General features: G+C 45.1%; 1 protein-coding gene across 1 annotated transcript in view; it reads left to right on the top strand.

Moving 5' to 3' along the window:
* LOC144821548 (GDNF family receptor alpha-4-like) overlaps positions 1-15,918 on the top strand; it is a 739,131-nt gene that overhangs the window by 476,102 nt on the left and 247,111 nt on the right. The window contains exon 2 of the mRNA XM_078678723.1: positions 10,481-10,753. Within this exon, the coding sequence (XP_078534849.1) occupies positions 10,481-10,753 (273 nt within the window). The remainder of the gene's footprint in view (positions 1-10,480; positions 10,754-15,918) is intronic.

Genomic DNA, 15,918 nt, shown 5'->3' with positions numbered 1-15,918 from the left:
GCAGACTCTCACAGTTGGACCAGAAGACTCTGTCAGCCAAACTCTAAATTGGGCCCAAACCTAACTCTCCCATGTAGCATAAGAATCCACCAAGATTGATGAAAGTCTATGAGCACCGCGGCCCATCCTAGCTGTGTACAAGGTCTGAATGGGACCCTGGCCCAAAGATAAAGGGATTCTTACTTGCCCACATTAGTCGCCCCATATGTCAACCCCTGAGCCACCTCATCCCTAATCAATTCCATTATAGCTACCAGTATGGAAATGTGCATAATACTTGTTACAGCCACACTTTGATGCCTTTAGTATCTAGAATGCCTCATTAATAGGCCTCCCAATCCTTTTTTCATTCTCAATGTATACATGTTATATAAAAGTTAGCAAACAAAATCTGACATATATAACTGCATCTTGACTCAGCAGAGAGAATATGGTTCACTCTTCAGCTCACATAGAAACAGTGTTGTGTTTTACTCGTGAAAGCTGTCTCAGTCATTGCAGTGGTCAAACTTCTGTGGTGGTACCCCACAATTACTGCCTCGCTGGGATTCAGAATATTTAACATTCCAGTGGCTCCACAGTTAAGGGCTTGGCCGGAAGGATGGGGAGAGAGCAGGCAGGCTCAAGGCAGAGGCTCTCTGCAAAACCCATCTCCTTTGGCGGCCCTCCCAGACTAAGGCCCTCGAGAAGAGATTTCACCATGCCTGTCACTCTCCTGGCCACAGCTTCTTGTAGCAAATTCATTATGTCCACTAAAACATTCTGTTCCATCATCCGCAGACTCCAACACAAACCAAAGAGTCAGACCCTGCACGCTGTAGACATTGTCACTAGGGGTGGGTGGAATTTGCGTAATCGCGTTACGCAAATCTCCACGAAATGGTAAAAAATCTCCACGGACATGCAGAAATTCCGCGAACACGCAGAATTGCTTGTTCACTATGCTTTTTCCTGTGCGCAATTACTGTTTGCATTCTCGGGGGAAATATCTTGCGAACACGCATTTTGAGAATTCGAACAAGCAAACAATTTCGCGAAGTTGAGGATCGCAGAATTTTGGGCAATTTTGCGTTCTCCGCGGAATGCGAAATTACCCAAATTCCGCAAATTCCATGAGCGGAACGGAATTTGCCGCCCAGGCCTAATTGTCACTCTCATTACATAGGCATTGATTGTCCCCTCTTGAAATACAGGTGGTACCTCTAAAGTGCCTGCAGGAAATAAACAACCATTATGATGCACAGACAGAAGACTTGCTCTGCTGGGCCCCTCTCACTGACTTCTGTAGGTAAGAGGGTCTACATTCTCCCTTCTTGAACCCACTGTATACCAGTGTACCAAAACCTAGACTCATTGGCCATGGACACAGACACCAGGCACCACTCTTAATGCATTTCTGTATACCAGCCGGTCTCAGCAGCATGCCCTCCCAATCCATAAGCACACATTTGTGTAATAAACATTCGAACATAAGCTTTATCACTATGAGCACCAGAGCATTTACACCACACTTTTTGTGCTGAAGCCTTTTGTCATTATTACTTTGGTCATGCTTGCCTTCTGCAATCACTTATGGGATCTACCAACAGTCCCCGACCAGTCATTGGCCTGAGTTAGATGGATGGCCACTCCAAGGCCCTTCGTCCACACCCTCTGCGGCAGCTGCACTGGACACCAGGACTCTACCCGCAAACTCTCTCGCTGACCCCATGTTTGTTCAGTACCCCATTAGATGCTTCCGCAGGTAAACTAGACAAGTCCCTAACATACTTGTGCAAACACTCATGGTCACCCTCTGCCTCCATCTTGCTATGGTATACTAGAGCCTGCTCAAATGCCCGCTTGCTCTTCTGGCGATGGTTCACCAAGGTAAGTCGTCAAAGTTCTGTACTTTTCTACTCGCTGCATCAGTTTCGGCAAGTGTTGAGCTTCCAGTCCTGGCTGGTGGATCCCTCGCGATGGTAGACGTGTCTCTAAGAATCGGGGGTGTCGAGTAACAGCACTTTTAAAAGCTTTTTGTGACTGTTTTCTGGTCCACTGCTTCTGCAATACTTTCTCAATGACTTCTGTTTGTAGAGGAGAGAAAAGATTATCACAGGACTTGTAAATTAAGATCCCACAGGCACTAACTGGGTGCAGCAAAGTAGAAAGTGCAGTCTTTCACTCCTTGTAACATTCCTAAACATCTGCAGGCCATTGTGCGGGGAGGCTACTCCGAACCCTGACCAAAAACATCTGTCTCTGGACCTGCGAGGAGAACACTGGAGGAGGCAGAAGGTCATATTGAGTTGTGGGACATTGCTTGTTTTTTTATTCCATTGTGTTCTTGGGGCATGAAAGTGTGCTTCAAGTCCATGCCCATGTGTTGGTGGCAGCCTGCGCATGAGGTGGTGCATGGGGTTCAGCGCAGACTAGACGCTCGTGTCTCCTACCTGAATTCTTCTGACCTGAAGACCTTCTTTCATGTCCTCAGTTCCAGACATGTAGAGAATGGTCATCATTGTTGTCTTCCCACAGCCTGTGGTAGAGCTGAGGTGGAAAAGTACCACCAGTTGCCATGTTGTAGTGCTTGAAATTGGCAACTCGCTTAAGTGCCTAGAGGTTCACGGTTTGGACCTGTTTTTAATGTTCTCAACATCATGTGGATATGTTGATTCAGTATTGGTTATGTCCATTATGTACTTCCACAGGGATGTTTTTGTTTGTTTTTGGTGGCGTCTTCTGCATGAGTTGGCACATTAGACCGTCATGGTATCTAACCACCTCCTTGGTCAGGCCCTCCAACTCAGGATATACAAACTTGTAATTTCTTTCCCTGCCTGGGCCTATGATGGATGAATTTGGCAGGTTTCTGCTTGTGATGACTGAGTGATATCAGAGTATGGGAGTGGAATCTGTTTGCCTTATTTCAAGGTGCTTTACCCTCACAAAATGAATGACTGCACCCTCCCTGACAGGAAGGGGTTAATCTGGCTATTTCTGTTCACTATGGATTAATGTCCTCCCTCAAGGAACTTCCAATGCCTGAAAATCGGCATCTACCCTATGAGCAAATGTGGTGGTTTTACTACCAAACTCCTAATTGATACCCAAGGGTTTAGACCGCACAAGAAAGGCATACAACGTGATTGGCCAAGTGCATTCCAAGTAGTGTAGCCAGTAAACCGGTTGTAGATTTTTGAAACGGGTTGTTTGTAATGGCGGGAAGACACCAGGGCTGGACTGAGAATCAAAAGCGGTCCTGGAAAAGTGCTCAGCTGGCCTCCGGGGGGGTTTGGGGTGTGGCCGAGCTGTTTGCCAGGGTCGGTTTAGGACAATTTTGTTATAGGGGCAGATTTTGCAGTTATGCTGCAAAACGATCCTGTAACAAACACAGCACCATCCTGGCGGCCCACCGGGGAAATGCCTGGTGCCCGCTACGGCCAGTCTGGCCCTGGATGACGCTGACTCTTTACACACTCCATGAGGTAGCGTCTTGAGTGGTTGTAAAAGCTTTCAATTGCATCGCACTAAACAAAACTGCGGTTTTGACATGCAATAACCCCCCTCAGCCCACAGTCCTGGTTTATGTTGATACCTAATTAGGAGTGATGATTATGCACGCGGTAATGGCAGTCGGCTAAGTTATTTCGTGCCCATTAGTGTCCAACTGGGTTAAGAGCCCTCGGTGAGCAAACCGCCTCGCTGGCCGTAATGGCCTGAAAATGACCTCCCTCGTCGGTTGTTATTGCTAAAATACTAATATGTATAATGTATAATACTTTAATGAAGCCTTGATTGTAAAAACCTCCAGATTTTCTCTTCAGTGCGAACCAACAGTACATAAAAATCGCATTAACGCGACCATCAAACGCAGGCTGTACGCTACCAGACTGTTAACGACACCAGTTGTGTTCAGTGCCTTCTGTGGGACTTGTTCATCTGCTTGACATCTGTGAGCTCAGGCAGCAGAAGCATAGTTACTAAGTGGTCCTGGGGTGAATTTGCTTGCTCGACCGTCCTCGGTCAGATGAGGAACACATAAGAAGGCATCTATGACAACCAACCACATACACTCAACAAAACCAGGCATTAAAAATCAGAGCAAAGTGAGTAAAATGGCTTCCAAGAGTGATCATTTCTCACCTTTTGGTCGCTAGCCAAAAACCTCGTCAGGGGCAGTTCGTTCCATTTGAGCGGAGGAGCGTCGCCCCTCAAGCCCCAGAGCTGAAAAATAAAATGGTAATACATTTTTCTTTATTATTCTTTATTTATTTTTCACCAACCCATCCCAAACTAAGTGTCGGGACAGGGCCAGGCCAGTGCGGCCGAGTGGCAGCAGCAGGGAGCTGTGCGCTCTAAAATGCGCATGTCTCTTTGGCTGGCCATCTTGGCATGGCCAGCCAGACATGCTCATTTTAAACTTCTCTAACGTAGCTGTCTTAGACTACTGGGTTAGAGAAAGTGCAGGCCTCCAGTGCTCTTAAGAGCACTGAGAGAGCCAGCTCTATCCAATCCTAGCACTGCTCTCATGCTGTGAGAGCAGTGCCTGCATTGGGTAGTGCAGTTTCCTGCAACCGGAGCTTGCCGAAGGCACCTGAGGGAGGAGTATGTCAGGCTTCAAGTTAGGGAGGTTGGTCTTTTTTTATTTATTATTTACTTTTTGTGCCCCCTGCCCTACCACCCTTGGTACATGCCAGCCACCACTGCACCTTGTATATGTTATTTGATTTCTCTTTAGGTGCCATGCATGTTTGAACTTTCTCTACCCAGGACGTAACTTTCTTTGATCACTAGGGGGCATATTACCAACAAAGTGGCGAAGAGAGGTGTTAGCCACCTTGGCTTGACGCCTCTCTTCGCCACTTCAGAAACGCTAGGCTGCGCCATATTACCAAGGATATGGTGCAGCCTAGCGTTTCCCCCTGCGATGGCGATAAGTTTTACAACTTAACGCCAGCGCAGGCAGGGAAGGTTTGTTTATGTACAGGAAGGCGTTCCTTCCTGCACATAAACAAAGCTTAAATGCCATTTTGTAACGTATATGTGTGCTGCTTCATACAGCTCACATGTAAGTTACAAATTGGCATTTTTAATTGCACAAGGCAGCACACATGGAAAATGCAAAAAGGAGGAGAAATAAACCATTTCCCCTTGTTTCGCCACCTTAAGAACAGGTCTTTCCTGTTCTTAAATTCGGTGCTGCCACCTATTATCGCCTCTCTTGATAATAGGTGGCATCGTCGAAGTGAATGGGTGTCGCGGTGGAACGCCCACCGCAACACCCACTGCACACCCCCTTTCACGATGAGTTTATCGTGAAAGGGGCCCTATTACCAAGGCAGCGTTAAGTCAATTAACGTGGCTTTAAGCCACGTTAAATGACTTAACGCTGCCTTGATAATAAGGCGGTGCAAATATTGCCGCGGCGATAAGGGGCTTGATAATATGCCCCTAGTTGTTTAACCGCATGCGTGCGGCGGCTTTTTTCGCGCTGCGTGGCTTTTTAAAAAAAGCCGCGTGCGAGCGGCGCAACTGATGACTAGCTGAGCTCGTCATTAGCGCCCAAGTGGTTAAGGGATCATTTAGACAATGCCATGTCAACCACTGTATAGTTGGGGGGAGTAAAAACAATTTCCATCTGATATAATGTTACTTGTCATGTCAGCAGGTTTTTTTCCCCACATTGGCTGTTGTCTCCAAACGGAATCCCCAATTGGGATAACATAATTGGTTGCAAGAATGTCATGCCGCGGCTTCATAGCAGACCTGTCAGCAGTTTGTTTTTCAAAGACACTTCTGAAAGCAAGGTGTCTACTTGGCAATAAAACAAAAGCAGTGTCTCTGGTGTGCTGGGAGCTCCTACCAGCAAGTGTGGGACATTTGATCACTCTACCTGTCTGAAACCACCTTGGTTTCCATGGCGACCGTGCACAGGAATAAAGGATATCTCGTCAGAGGGACTTCCCTCAATAGAGAAGCCCCTTTGCCTGTATTCCCTTCATTGTGATCTCTGCTATAAGGGTTTTTGTGACAATGGTGCCACCAGCGGCTCATGTCAGCGAGTGAGTGAAGGTGACTCCTGAGAAATCTCCAAACAATGGGGTGAAAGTTCCTAAAGGTATCCTGCAAACAGGCCTAAAATGCCATGGCCAGGGTATTTCCAATATGGCAATTGTCTTTGGCCACACTAAACTTGGGTTTTGAGGGCTGAGTGTATGTGTGGAGGTGGCATATAAAAATCATCAGTGTCCTACCACACCTAACACTAAAATCCAGTTTGAAGCAGAAGCTGTACCAACGACAAACCCAGAAACAGAGGTCTAGTAGGACATAAGCAGGACCCTTCAACAACCAGACTGTGGATACACAAGATTGTTCTTGGCTTCCTGTTCTCTCACTTTCAACAGTGCCTCAAGTGTTACAAGTGTGTCAATATACCTGCCGAGCAGGATTTGACAGTGTGGTGTGGTGTGCTATTGTTTGCACCTGGGAGGCATTTAACACCTCTTATACCTGTTCCCAGATGTGAGCACAGACTGGGAGCTGGCAGATGCTTATGCTAATTAGCTTTCTGACAGTTCAGACAGGTAAAGGGTAAGTTGCTAAAAGTACACTTTCCATAATAGTCATTAGAAGTGAAAATAGCTTTCAAGGGGTAGACATCGTTTACCACGCATACGATACAACGCATGCCATTACAACGCGGTCATTACAACTACCGCATTGTTACATCGCATGCCATTACAACGCAAGCCGTTACAATGACTTGCTGTAGAGGGCAGAAGGTGTTGGATTTAAAATCCAACACCTTCCCTACTGTTGCACAGACTGGAGTTGGAATAGTAAATTATACTATTCCAAAATCCAGTGTCCCCTTACTGCAAGTCGTTGTAATGACTTGCGTTGTAATGGTGTGTGATGTAACAATGCAGTGGTTGTAATGACTGCGTTGTAATGGCATGCGTTGTAAATGCATGTAATATAACGTGGCATATTCCTTTCAGGGCCTTGTCACTATAGAGACATGGTAACATTCATTATCGGCATATCCCACATCTAAATATCATACTCCTTGCTGGTTACAAGGCTTATGTGGGGGTGAGATACTGATATTTAAAAGGCAGTTTTCTATCTGTTAAAAAGAGTTGTTTTAGCAGGTCGCACTGCAGATTTGATGCTGCAGCAGTCAGGCTAGAATGGTAGGCTGAAGCCATGTTTTCCTTTTTGTCACACCATTGGATGGCACAATGAGTGCTGCAGTTCAGAGATGACATTTAACTTCTTATGCCTTAGGTGTATTTCCGCACAATATATTATGGCTTCATAGAAAAGTAAAATAAGCCATTATCTACATGTTTTAGGAGTCATAACCCATACACTGGGCACTAGACTCCAGTGCCCCAGTGTGCAGAATCTAAAAACGAGCAATAAAATTCATAAGGAGTGTGTAGTGAAGACGTAACTACAATAAATGTTTTAAAGACAAGTTTATTGTCTAAAGCAGGTGCTGCGCAGCAGCAGTGTCGTTCAGGGAAAAGGCTGGCAGCAACTGGCAAACATTTGAATAACACAGTGACAAGTGGAACGCTTGTCACTGTGACATGCAGAACATTCCTATACAGGACTGAGCAGACAAGCACATGTAACTGTAAGGAATACTACATCATCCTCCTCCTCTTAACAGAGCAAAAGAAAATTAAAAAAACCAGAAAAGAAAGAAAAGAAGAAAATACAGGCATGATAAACATTTTAAAACTTCAGGTCCTGGTGCCGCAAGAGTCATGAGCGGTAACAGCGGAAAAATATTAACGGTATCTTAAAGGTAAGGAACGTTGACGCACACTCCTCCGTAAGCACGAAGTAGAGGGGGCATCAACAGTATAATCACATGAGGCATTAGAATTATTACATGAAGGAGAAACAACAGGATCATAAGAAGCAGGTTTAAACAAAACATCAGATTCAAGTACAGACTGATTGTTAACCTTATTTGCCTTGTGTCCTGAATGATTATTCACCTTAACCACTCTAGATAAATTCCACCAATTTTTGTTATTAACCCTTACCGCATTACCACACACGATATCAACTCTGAAAGGCTCAGAAAATTTAGACAAACCTTTCTTCGCATGTGTAGAGATCTTAATCCTAACCAAATCACCAATTTTGATGTCTTGAGAGACAGAACATTTCCTTAAATCAAAATTTTCTTTTTGACGAGTTTGTGCATGAGAAACATTACTTCTAACAAAACTGTCTACATTATTCAAAGTGTTTAACTTAACCCACCTGGCCATCCACCCGGGACAAACCTTTGGGCAGGGTTTTCTTCCCCTAAGAAGTTCGAAAGGAGAAACCTTGGTAGAAGTGTGAGGCGTGGTTTGATAAAACCATAACATTGATCTTACTGCATTTTGAACATTACATTGATTAGATAATGCCCACTGTACACAATTATTAATGACTTGATTCATGCGCTCTACTAAACCATTTGCTTGAGGGTGGTAAAGAGTGCTCTTGCAATGTTTAATGCCACTTTGGATAAGAAAACTCTCAAAGTCCTGACTAACAAATTGTACACCATTGTCACTGACAATGGTGGTTGGACAACCCTCTCGAAGAAAAATGTCCTCCAGAAAGTCGATGACATTTCCTGAATTAGTGTCGTTCAGGGAAAAGGCTGGCAGCAACTGGCAAACATTTGAATAACACAGTGACAAGTGGAACGCTTGTCACTGTGACATGCAGAACATTCCTATACAGGACTGAGCAGACAAGCACATGTAACTGTAAGGAATACTACAGAGTGGTCATGAAAATTGTACTTTTTCTCATAGACCCATCTCCTGAAAAGGCTCGGGGGCTGATTCGAATGCGATCGGAAATGGCGCCGACCGTTAGTGGGAGCTGTTACAACTGTATCAGAATCAGCTGTTCGGATTCCGTACCGACCGACCGATTTTGATGGGGTCAGTCAGAATGGAATCTTAACCGGATTTCCGAATGGCTTGCAACGGGGTTGGAGATCCCGGCTGCCATTTGGAAATCCTCCGTCAATACCTCAGGCGGCTCTTTCCAGGAGATGAATTATGAAGGAGGATTCCCACAGCCTTTCTGTGCCGGCCTTTCCGACACAGAAAGGATGTGGAAATCCCACATTGAGGGCCCCTAGCAGGGCCCCATGGGTGCAAAGCCACCGGATGGCAGCCTAGAAGGCACCTATGGTGCCCCCTTTGATCCCTGCACACGGTGCCTGCCTCAGGGTGCAGGGATGAACTGCACCTCAGCTCTTTGCCCTGAGAGTATGCATTCCGTTCAGAATGAATGCTCCCTTGGTAAGGAATAGGAGTGAATCCTACTTCCTGGGTTGGGACCAATGACGGGAGGTTGTTCGGTCTAGTCCGTCCAACATCGGAATCGCCCCCTTTGTGTTCAAGAACTACTTTTTCCTAAAAGCCTGGCTACTGAGGAGCTAAGAAAAGCCTTCCTGATGCAGGCAGTTTGCCTATTGAGAAACCTGCCATATGAAGCCTAAGTGGCATAGAAAAAGTTTGGGCCAGAGGGGCAACTGCTCAATGATCCAGTGCAAAGGGGACTGAGATCAGACAAATTGGTACTGAATATCTCCCACATGAAAAGGGCATTCATGAAAAATCTACATCATGCATTGGGGAGGAACCAATACCCCATTGTATTTATTTCCACCTCTGTTGAAGAGACCATAATTAGCTGGTAGCATAGGCCTCTGGGGTTATATACTATCTGCCCCAATATACCTCCGTAAAAAAAATATTGTCGAGAGATTTTTATTTTTCATTTGTGTTTTGGGATCATTAGAGAAGTAAATGTAACTTGGGTAGACATTGCTGATCCGGGATAACATTTTCTGGGTGACATTTTGGAAAATGGCGGAAGGGCTGCTTTGAAGTGTTGTTTCCTGTCTCTATAAGACTACCTGACCCCAAAACCTATGCTTTGACACCAAAATGAAGTATATAGGTCTCATGGTTACTGAAATATTACATCATCACTGCAACACCATTTTAAAAAAAAGTGATACAGAAAAATTCGGCCTGTCTTAACAATGTCTACCCAATCTAAATGACTTCTCTGATAATACAAAAACACAAATCAAAAATGAAAATCGCTGGACATTTTTTTATGAAGGTATATCAAGGGGCCAGGACGAATACATCCATTGCAGGCTTTATGGTTTATATTATGTGATGAGTGGTAATGTACTACTAGAAGTAACTGACATTAAAATGCAGCATATTTTCTTCTAGACTCTTGAAATACTCTTGGGCATTTACTTAAATTGCAAGGTTTTGGTTATATGGTATGAAGTGCTTTTTCTAAGAGTAAAGCTTGCACCCAAACATGATAATTAGGTAAGGCGGGTCAAGGGTCGGCCAGACATGCCTTGAGGTTCTATGACTATGTGTGTTTCCAGATTCATCTTGATAACCTGATCTCCACCCTCTTCTTTCTTCCTCAGATGGTTTGGTGGATGCAGTTGGAAGAGACTGCGTCCAGGCGGGCGAGGCCTGCACTAATGACTCCAGCTGCAGCGCTAAGTTCCGAACTCTCCGGCAGTGCATTGCAGGCAATGGTGCCAACAAACTAGGGCCGGATGCGAAAAGCCAGTGCAGAAGCACAGTGACAGCGTTGCTCTCCAGCCAGCTGCATGGTTGCAAGTGCAAGCGAGGAATGAAGAAGGAGAAGCACTGTCTCAGCATCTACTGGAGTGTGCACCACACGCTGATGGAAGGTCAGTGTGCCAATCTCTTACCAAAGCTATGTCTGTGCCTCTTACTGCATGTAGCTGTCCAGATGGTCACTCCAAGCGTATACCAGACCCATCCGAAGGTTTCCCGAATGTACATTGTTTTTGCTAGGTAATGCTCGGTTTTTGGCGTTATCACGCGCGGGGACCGTCCAGTTCGAATTTACTACCCCAAACGGACCGCACTCGAGAACGGGTGGTTTGCTTACTATATTGTGACCTATCATCGATATCTGAAGTGCTATTACTTTGAGAGGTCACGGAAGGTTTACAGAGTCGTATTCATTGTGGAGCATATACTTTAGTACGGACAATATACATTGTGTCCTTACTCTGTATATAGTGCGGATTACCCTGATGATCACTTATACATTGTCGATCACTTTTATTGCGGAGACGTTTCCTTACTTGTACCCATTGAGTTATTGACAACATGCATAGAAGTAATCTTCTAGCCTTGAGAAAGTCATGGTACTCATTTTATACAGACGAAACACGTGTTGGCTGTTTATGATTTGGCATATATTGGAAGAACAATAAAAACAACAACATCCATTGAAGCGGCGTGGACTGTTCAGCTTATCTTCCGAACATTTTCTGGACATTCTGCCTTGGATATAAAGATTTCCTTAATAATTGCATATCTAACATTAGTCCTTGATGAAGATTTTTTGTCATTGAGACTTATAACACTATCTATGGGTGTGCTGCACTAGCTGATCTTTTTATGTACATTGTTTTATGAAACACTCAACCTTTGCAGAGGTTCTCAGAGAATGAGTATAACCCCACCCAACTAAAACTCTGGGTAACGCAACCTGAGATCCGATAGGCAGCCACAAGAGACTTGCCGCCCATAGAAAAATGTGTACATAACCAGGGGTCTCCCGGAGATGTATCTTGTTTCTCTATTCCCTCCTAAACTCGGCCAATGCTCCTACTCCGCGGCACAAGGGTCTCTGGGACCAGATCTTGGGGATGCCTATTACCATATTACAATGGTGGAAATGATGGCGAGACATCCCAAGGTTTAAGGGGATCGCTAGGTTAAGAGAAGACCTTTAAAAAATACTCTATGACTGGCATCTGCAACCCACCAAGCTACATAAAAGATGCCCAGAAACATCTAATATATGCTGGAGGGGTTGTGGCCTCCTGGGCGATTTCCGCAACATATGGTGGTATTGCCCCACGATTTGACCATGTTGGAGTGAGATTCCAGCTCAGATGAAGGACATGCTGGGATACCCCCTACCTCAAATGCTTGGTTTTACCCTGCTGGGGATGTGTGACCCTTCTCTTAAACAGCAAACAGCTGGGAGACATCCATTATATGGCTTTATTTAGGAGCAGCCAAGATGGCTCTGGCAGCTGCCTGGAAGAAACTGACAGTCCCCTCCATGTCCCAATGGCACGCTCGACTTCGGCAAAGTCTTACCATGGAACGCTTGACCGATAAACTCTTGGACGCGTGAAAGGGCTTTGATTCCATATGGGGGCCTCTGGTGAGTTATCTGTCCATAGGCCTTCCCCTGTTCTCCTGCCCCACACCCATAAGTGCACTTCATCTCTTCCAGACTTGAGTCCTCCCCCCTTGTCGCTCTTCAAGTCAAGCTTCTCCATCCGTCCAGCGAAGACAGGTCACAGCACCTGCTCCTATCTACCACATATTAGTTGACACCTTTATCCCTCTGTACATGGAAGTTCTTAAGTTCAACATTTTCCCTGGTCCAGGGAATTTGGGGCGTGGGGGTAATATTGGGCTTCTTCATAGTCCTTTGTGATAAGCCACATGACCTCATTGTTTGCAGGAGTCTTACTGTGAGTACCGACGTACGCAACCACTATGTATGACGCTGTACTGTATTATGGCACTGCTCTTTGACTGTTTTCGGAGAAGTCATGTTATAATGCTTATTTTCTATGCCCAAGAAACTAATAAAGACAGTTTGAGAAAAAAAGGCGCCAACGTCAGACTTACCCCTTGAGCGCAGTGCTATAGTTTACACCCCCACACCATGCTCCTGTTATCAATAAATACAAAGATAGCTTGTAATTGGTACAACCTTTAAATATAAAACTAATGTTGCCACACGTGTCTAAAAACAAATACTAAGTAGTGAATTAGTTCCACCTTGAATAGGACATCTAATAGAAAACACCATTCCCTATATAGAATAGCCTTTCTGGGAACCTGTTTGTAATTGAGAAACTACCATCTTAAGTTACAGAGGATGTATGTCATGACAACGCGGGCTTTACCCCGCGCTGCCATTACGACGCATCCTTTACAACGCAAGTCGTTACAACGACTTGCGCTGTAGGCGCTGGATTGTGGAATAGTTTAATTTTCTATTCCAACTGCAGCCCACGTTACAGTAGGGAAGGTGTTGGAATAGAAAATTAAACTATTCCTTTACCAACAGCGCCCTCCAGCGCAAGTTGTTCTAACGACTTGCGTTGGAATAGCAGCGTCGTAATGGCAGCGTGGGGTAAAGCCCGCGTTGTCATGGCTGCTTACCTTTACAGATAAACCTGGCTACCCAGTAGCCATGAGAGACAGAAAAAGAGAGAGGGTCAGACAAACAGAAACACACACACACACATACGCACACACACCTATAGCCCGCAGGGCCAGGCATAGCTCTTAGAAAGCAGTAAAGTTTGGTTCCCACACTTGTGCAGACAGGGCATGATGATGCTAGTTGTGTGGTTTGCATTAGTTGGTTGATGTGCACTGCTGAGCGTTTCATGACACCTTCGGTGTTCTTTTGTGTAGATACGAAACCTGAATCCAAAAGTGACCACTCCACAACTTGTTTTCCCTCCCCGCAAAAAGGGCATCTGCATACTTCCCCAACAAAATAATTCTAAACAACCTCTTACTAGAATAAAGGCCAGAACTGCCTAATTATAGAAGAGGACTGAATTTTCTAATCTAATCTCCTTTTGTGGAGAAGAAATCTGGTTGCTTGCCAGGAGACTCCAAAACATGCTTCCCAATGCCCTTGCTGTTGGGGGTTGATCCCACCAGTCTACCTGGTTTCCTACCATAATTACTGTTAGTTTCTCATAGTAACAGAGGGTGGGTTGGCCGGTAAATGTCTGCCAATGTTCATGTGTGAAGAGTGTGATTGTCAAGTAGGTTTTCATGAAGTCTGCCTAAGACAGAATGTTCTGTGAGAATATATCCGCATTTGGGGACATGCATGAACTACATGGAACCCCACGGGAGACTGGCGTTTACCACCAACAGGGGTGCATTCCCTGGGTACTATACCTAGAAGGGGTCCTCCCAGTATTGGGACACCAAGAACAGTATAAGAGGGCACTAAACCCATTCCAAACTACTGGTTTTGGTCCCCCTAGGTCAGCTTGGCATCTCTCTGACAAGATGTAACCATGGATGAAGACTTGAAAGTGATCAGGGCTGTGAGGTGACCACCTTAGGTCCATCCTTTGGATGTTTGGGGCACCAGGCAGACCCCTGATCAGTTGATGGCGTACTGTTGCCCCAGTACTGCGATGGTCCCCTGATCAAGTTATGCTATTCCCCAGGCTTGGTGGCATGCCAACTGGAGGCCTAGCGAGAACCTGATATAGTCGTCCTGATGACCATTTCATTTTTCTTTAGAGGCTAGTATCCCCTCAATATAGATCAACGGGAACCCCCCCACACTTGTCAGTCAGCCTGTGATAATGTTCTTTCTTCACCTGGTTTGGTGAGAGGCTAATGGGGAAACTCTAGAGCAGTGGTCTTCAAACTTTTTAATGCAGTGCCCCCCCCCACCCACCCCACCAGTGGAAAAAAAACATCAGTAGCCCTCCTCAAAAATGTTCACAATGTTTAAATATGTCTAGACTTATTTCAACTTTGCAGTTAAGTCCTGTTATCGTTTTAGAAATGCAATCAAATACATGATCGCCAAACATACTATTTTGGTCAGGCAGGCCTTTCTTAAGTGTAAACGTATCCACAGTGTGAGACACTGTCTCCCAGCCAGGCTATAAATGACAAAAGATGTTAGTGATGGCCCATTACAGAGCTTATTGCTGCTTCACATTTCTTTCCCTTTAAAACAAAGCACTGTTATCAGCATAATGCTTCTTTTGGCCCAAGTCTGGCACCCCACTTCCCCGATCACTTGAGGCCTCCCAGTTTGAAGACCCCTGCTCTAGAGATTAGAGCATATCCAGCTCGGGTCTCTCACTTCGAGAAGAAGAAGTTCCACCGTTAAAAAGGCCTCTATAGGTGTGAGTTGCCTGTCCGGACATCTATCTGCTTGTGGCCAAAGACCTGTTCCAGAAGGTCTGGGTTGGCACTGAATAGATATGACTTGTTCACTCAGATAACCAGGCAGAGTGCATTGCACACTCCCAAGAATATCAAGTAGAGGTAGCCAGATGTAGCAACTATCCGATCCAACTTGTCCTCTGGTACTCCTAGCTGTGCTCCAGCTAACCGTGGTCTGAGGAATCGGGAAGGTAGCGGTAGGACAGAAAGTTGACAAGACTCCTAGCTTTTCAACGTCTGTGTTTTCACTCCATACCCTTCTCCTAAATTTACAGCAGCAAAGATGAGGCTGTTGATGAGTGTGTTGAACGGGTCCTATCACGGGGGCCATAGTGCGACTGATATTGCTTTCGCTGTCTATGGCATTTTGGTGAATTGCCACCCATGCCAATTTTCACTCTCTGCCACACATCTTCTTTTTTTAAAATAATTTTTATTAATTTCATTAAATAGACCTTAGTGCAATAGTGACACACACCTGTTCTACCACCTATAGTGTCAGCGAACTTCACCGTGCCCGGTGACCAGCATTTTAGTTATGGGGATCGAGACATAAAAGAAACTACATTTTCAAAAGTTAAATCTGATTCAGCAAAGAACCACACAGCACCAGACAATGCCCCAAATGTTCTCGTCTGTAAAAACACCACCTCCATAATGCTGATGGAAACCTCATTTTACGGATTGCGCTTGAGGAATTTTCAAATTCTGCTGCCGGTGAACCTGAAGCTGCAGGGTCGGTTCATGGACTGAACTATTTTAGCTGAAGTAGGTTATGCTGAAAATGTTCCTGCAATGTTGACCATGATATTGAGAAGAGCAGTAGAAATGTGTTACTTCCTGATTTATTTTCTCA

This window comes from Lissotriton helveticus, chromosome 2_2, assembly GCF_964261635.1.
Source record: "Lissotriton helveticus chromosome 2_2, aLisHel1.1, whole genome shotgun sequence".
NCBI lineage: Eukaryota > Metazoa > Chordata > Amphibia > Caudata > Salamandridae > Lissotriton > Lissotriton helveticus.
This window is presented reverse-complemented; position numbering and strand designations above follow the sequence as displayed.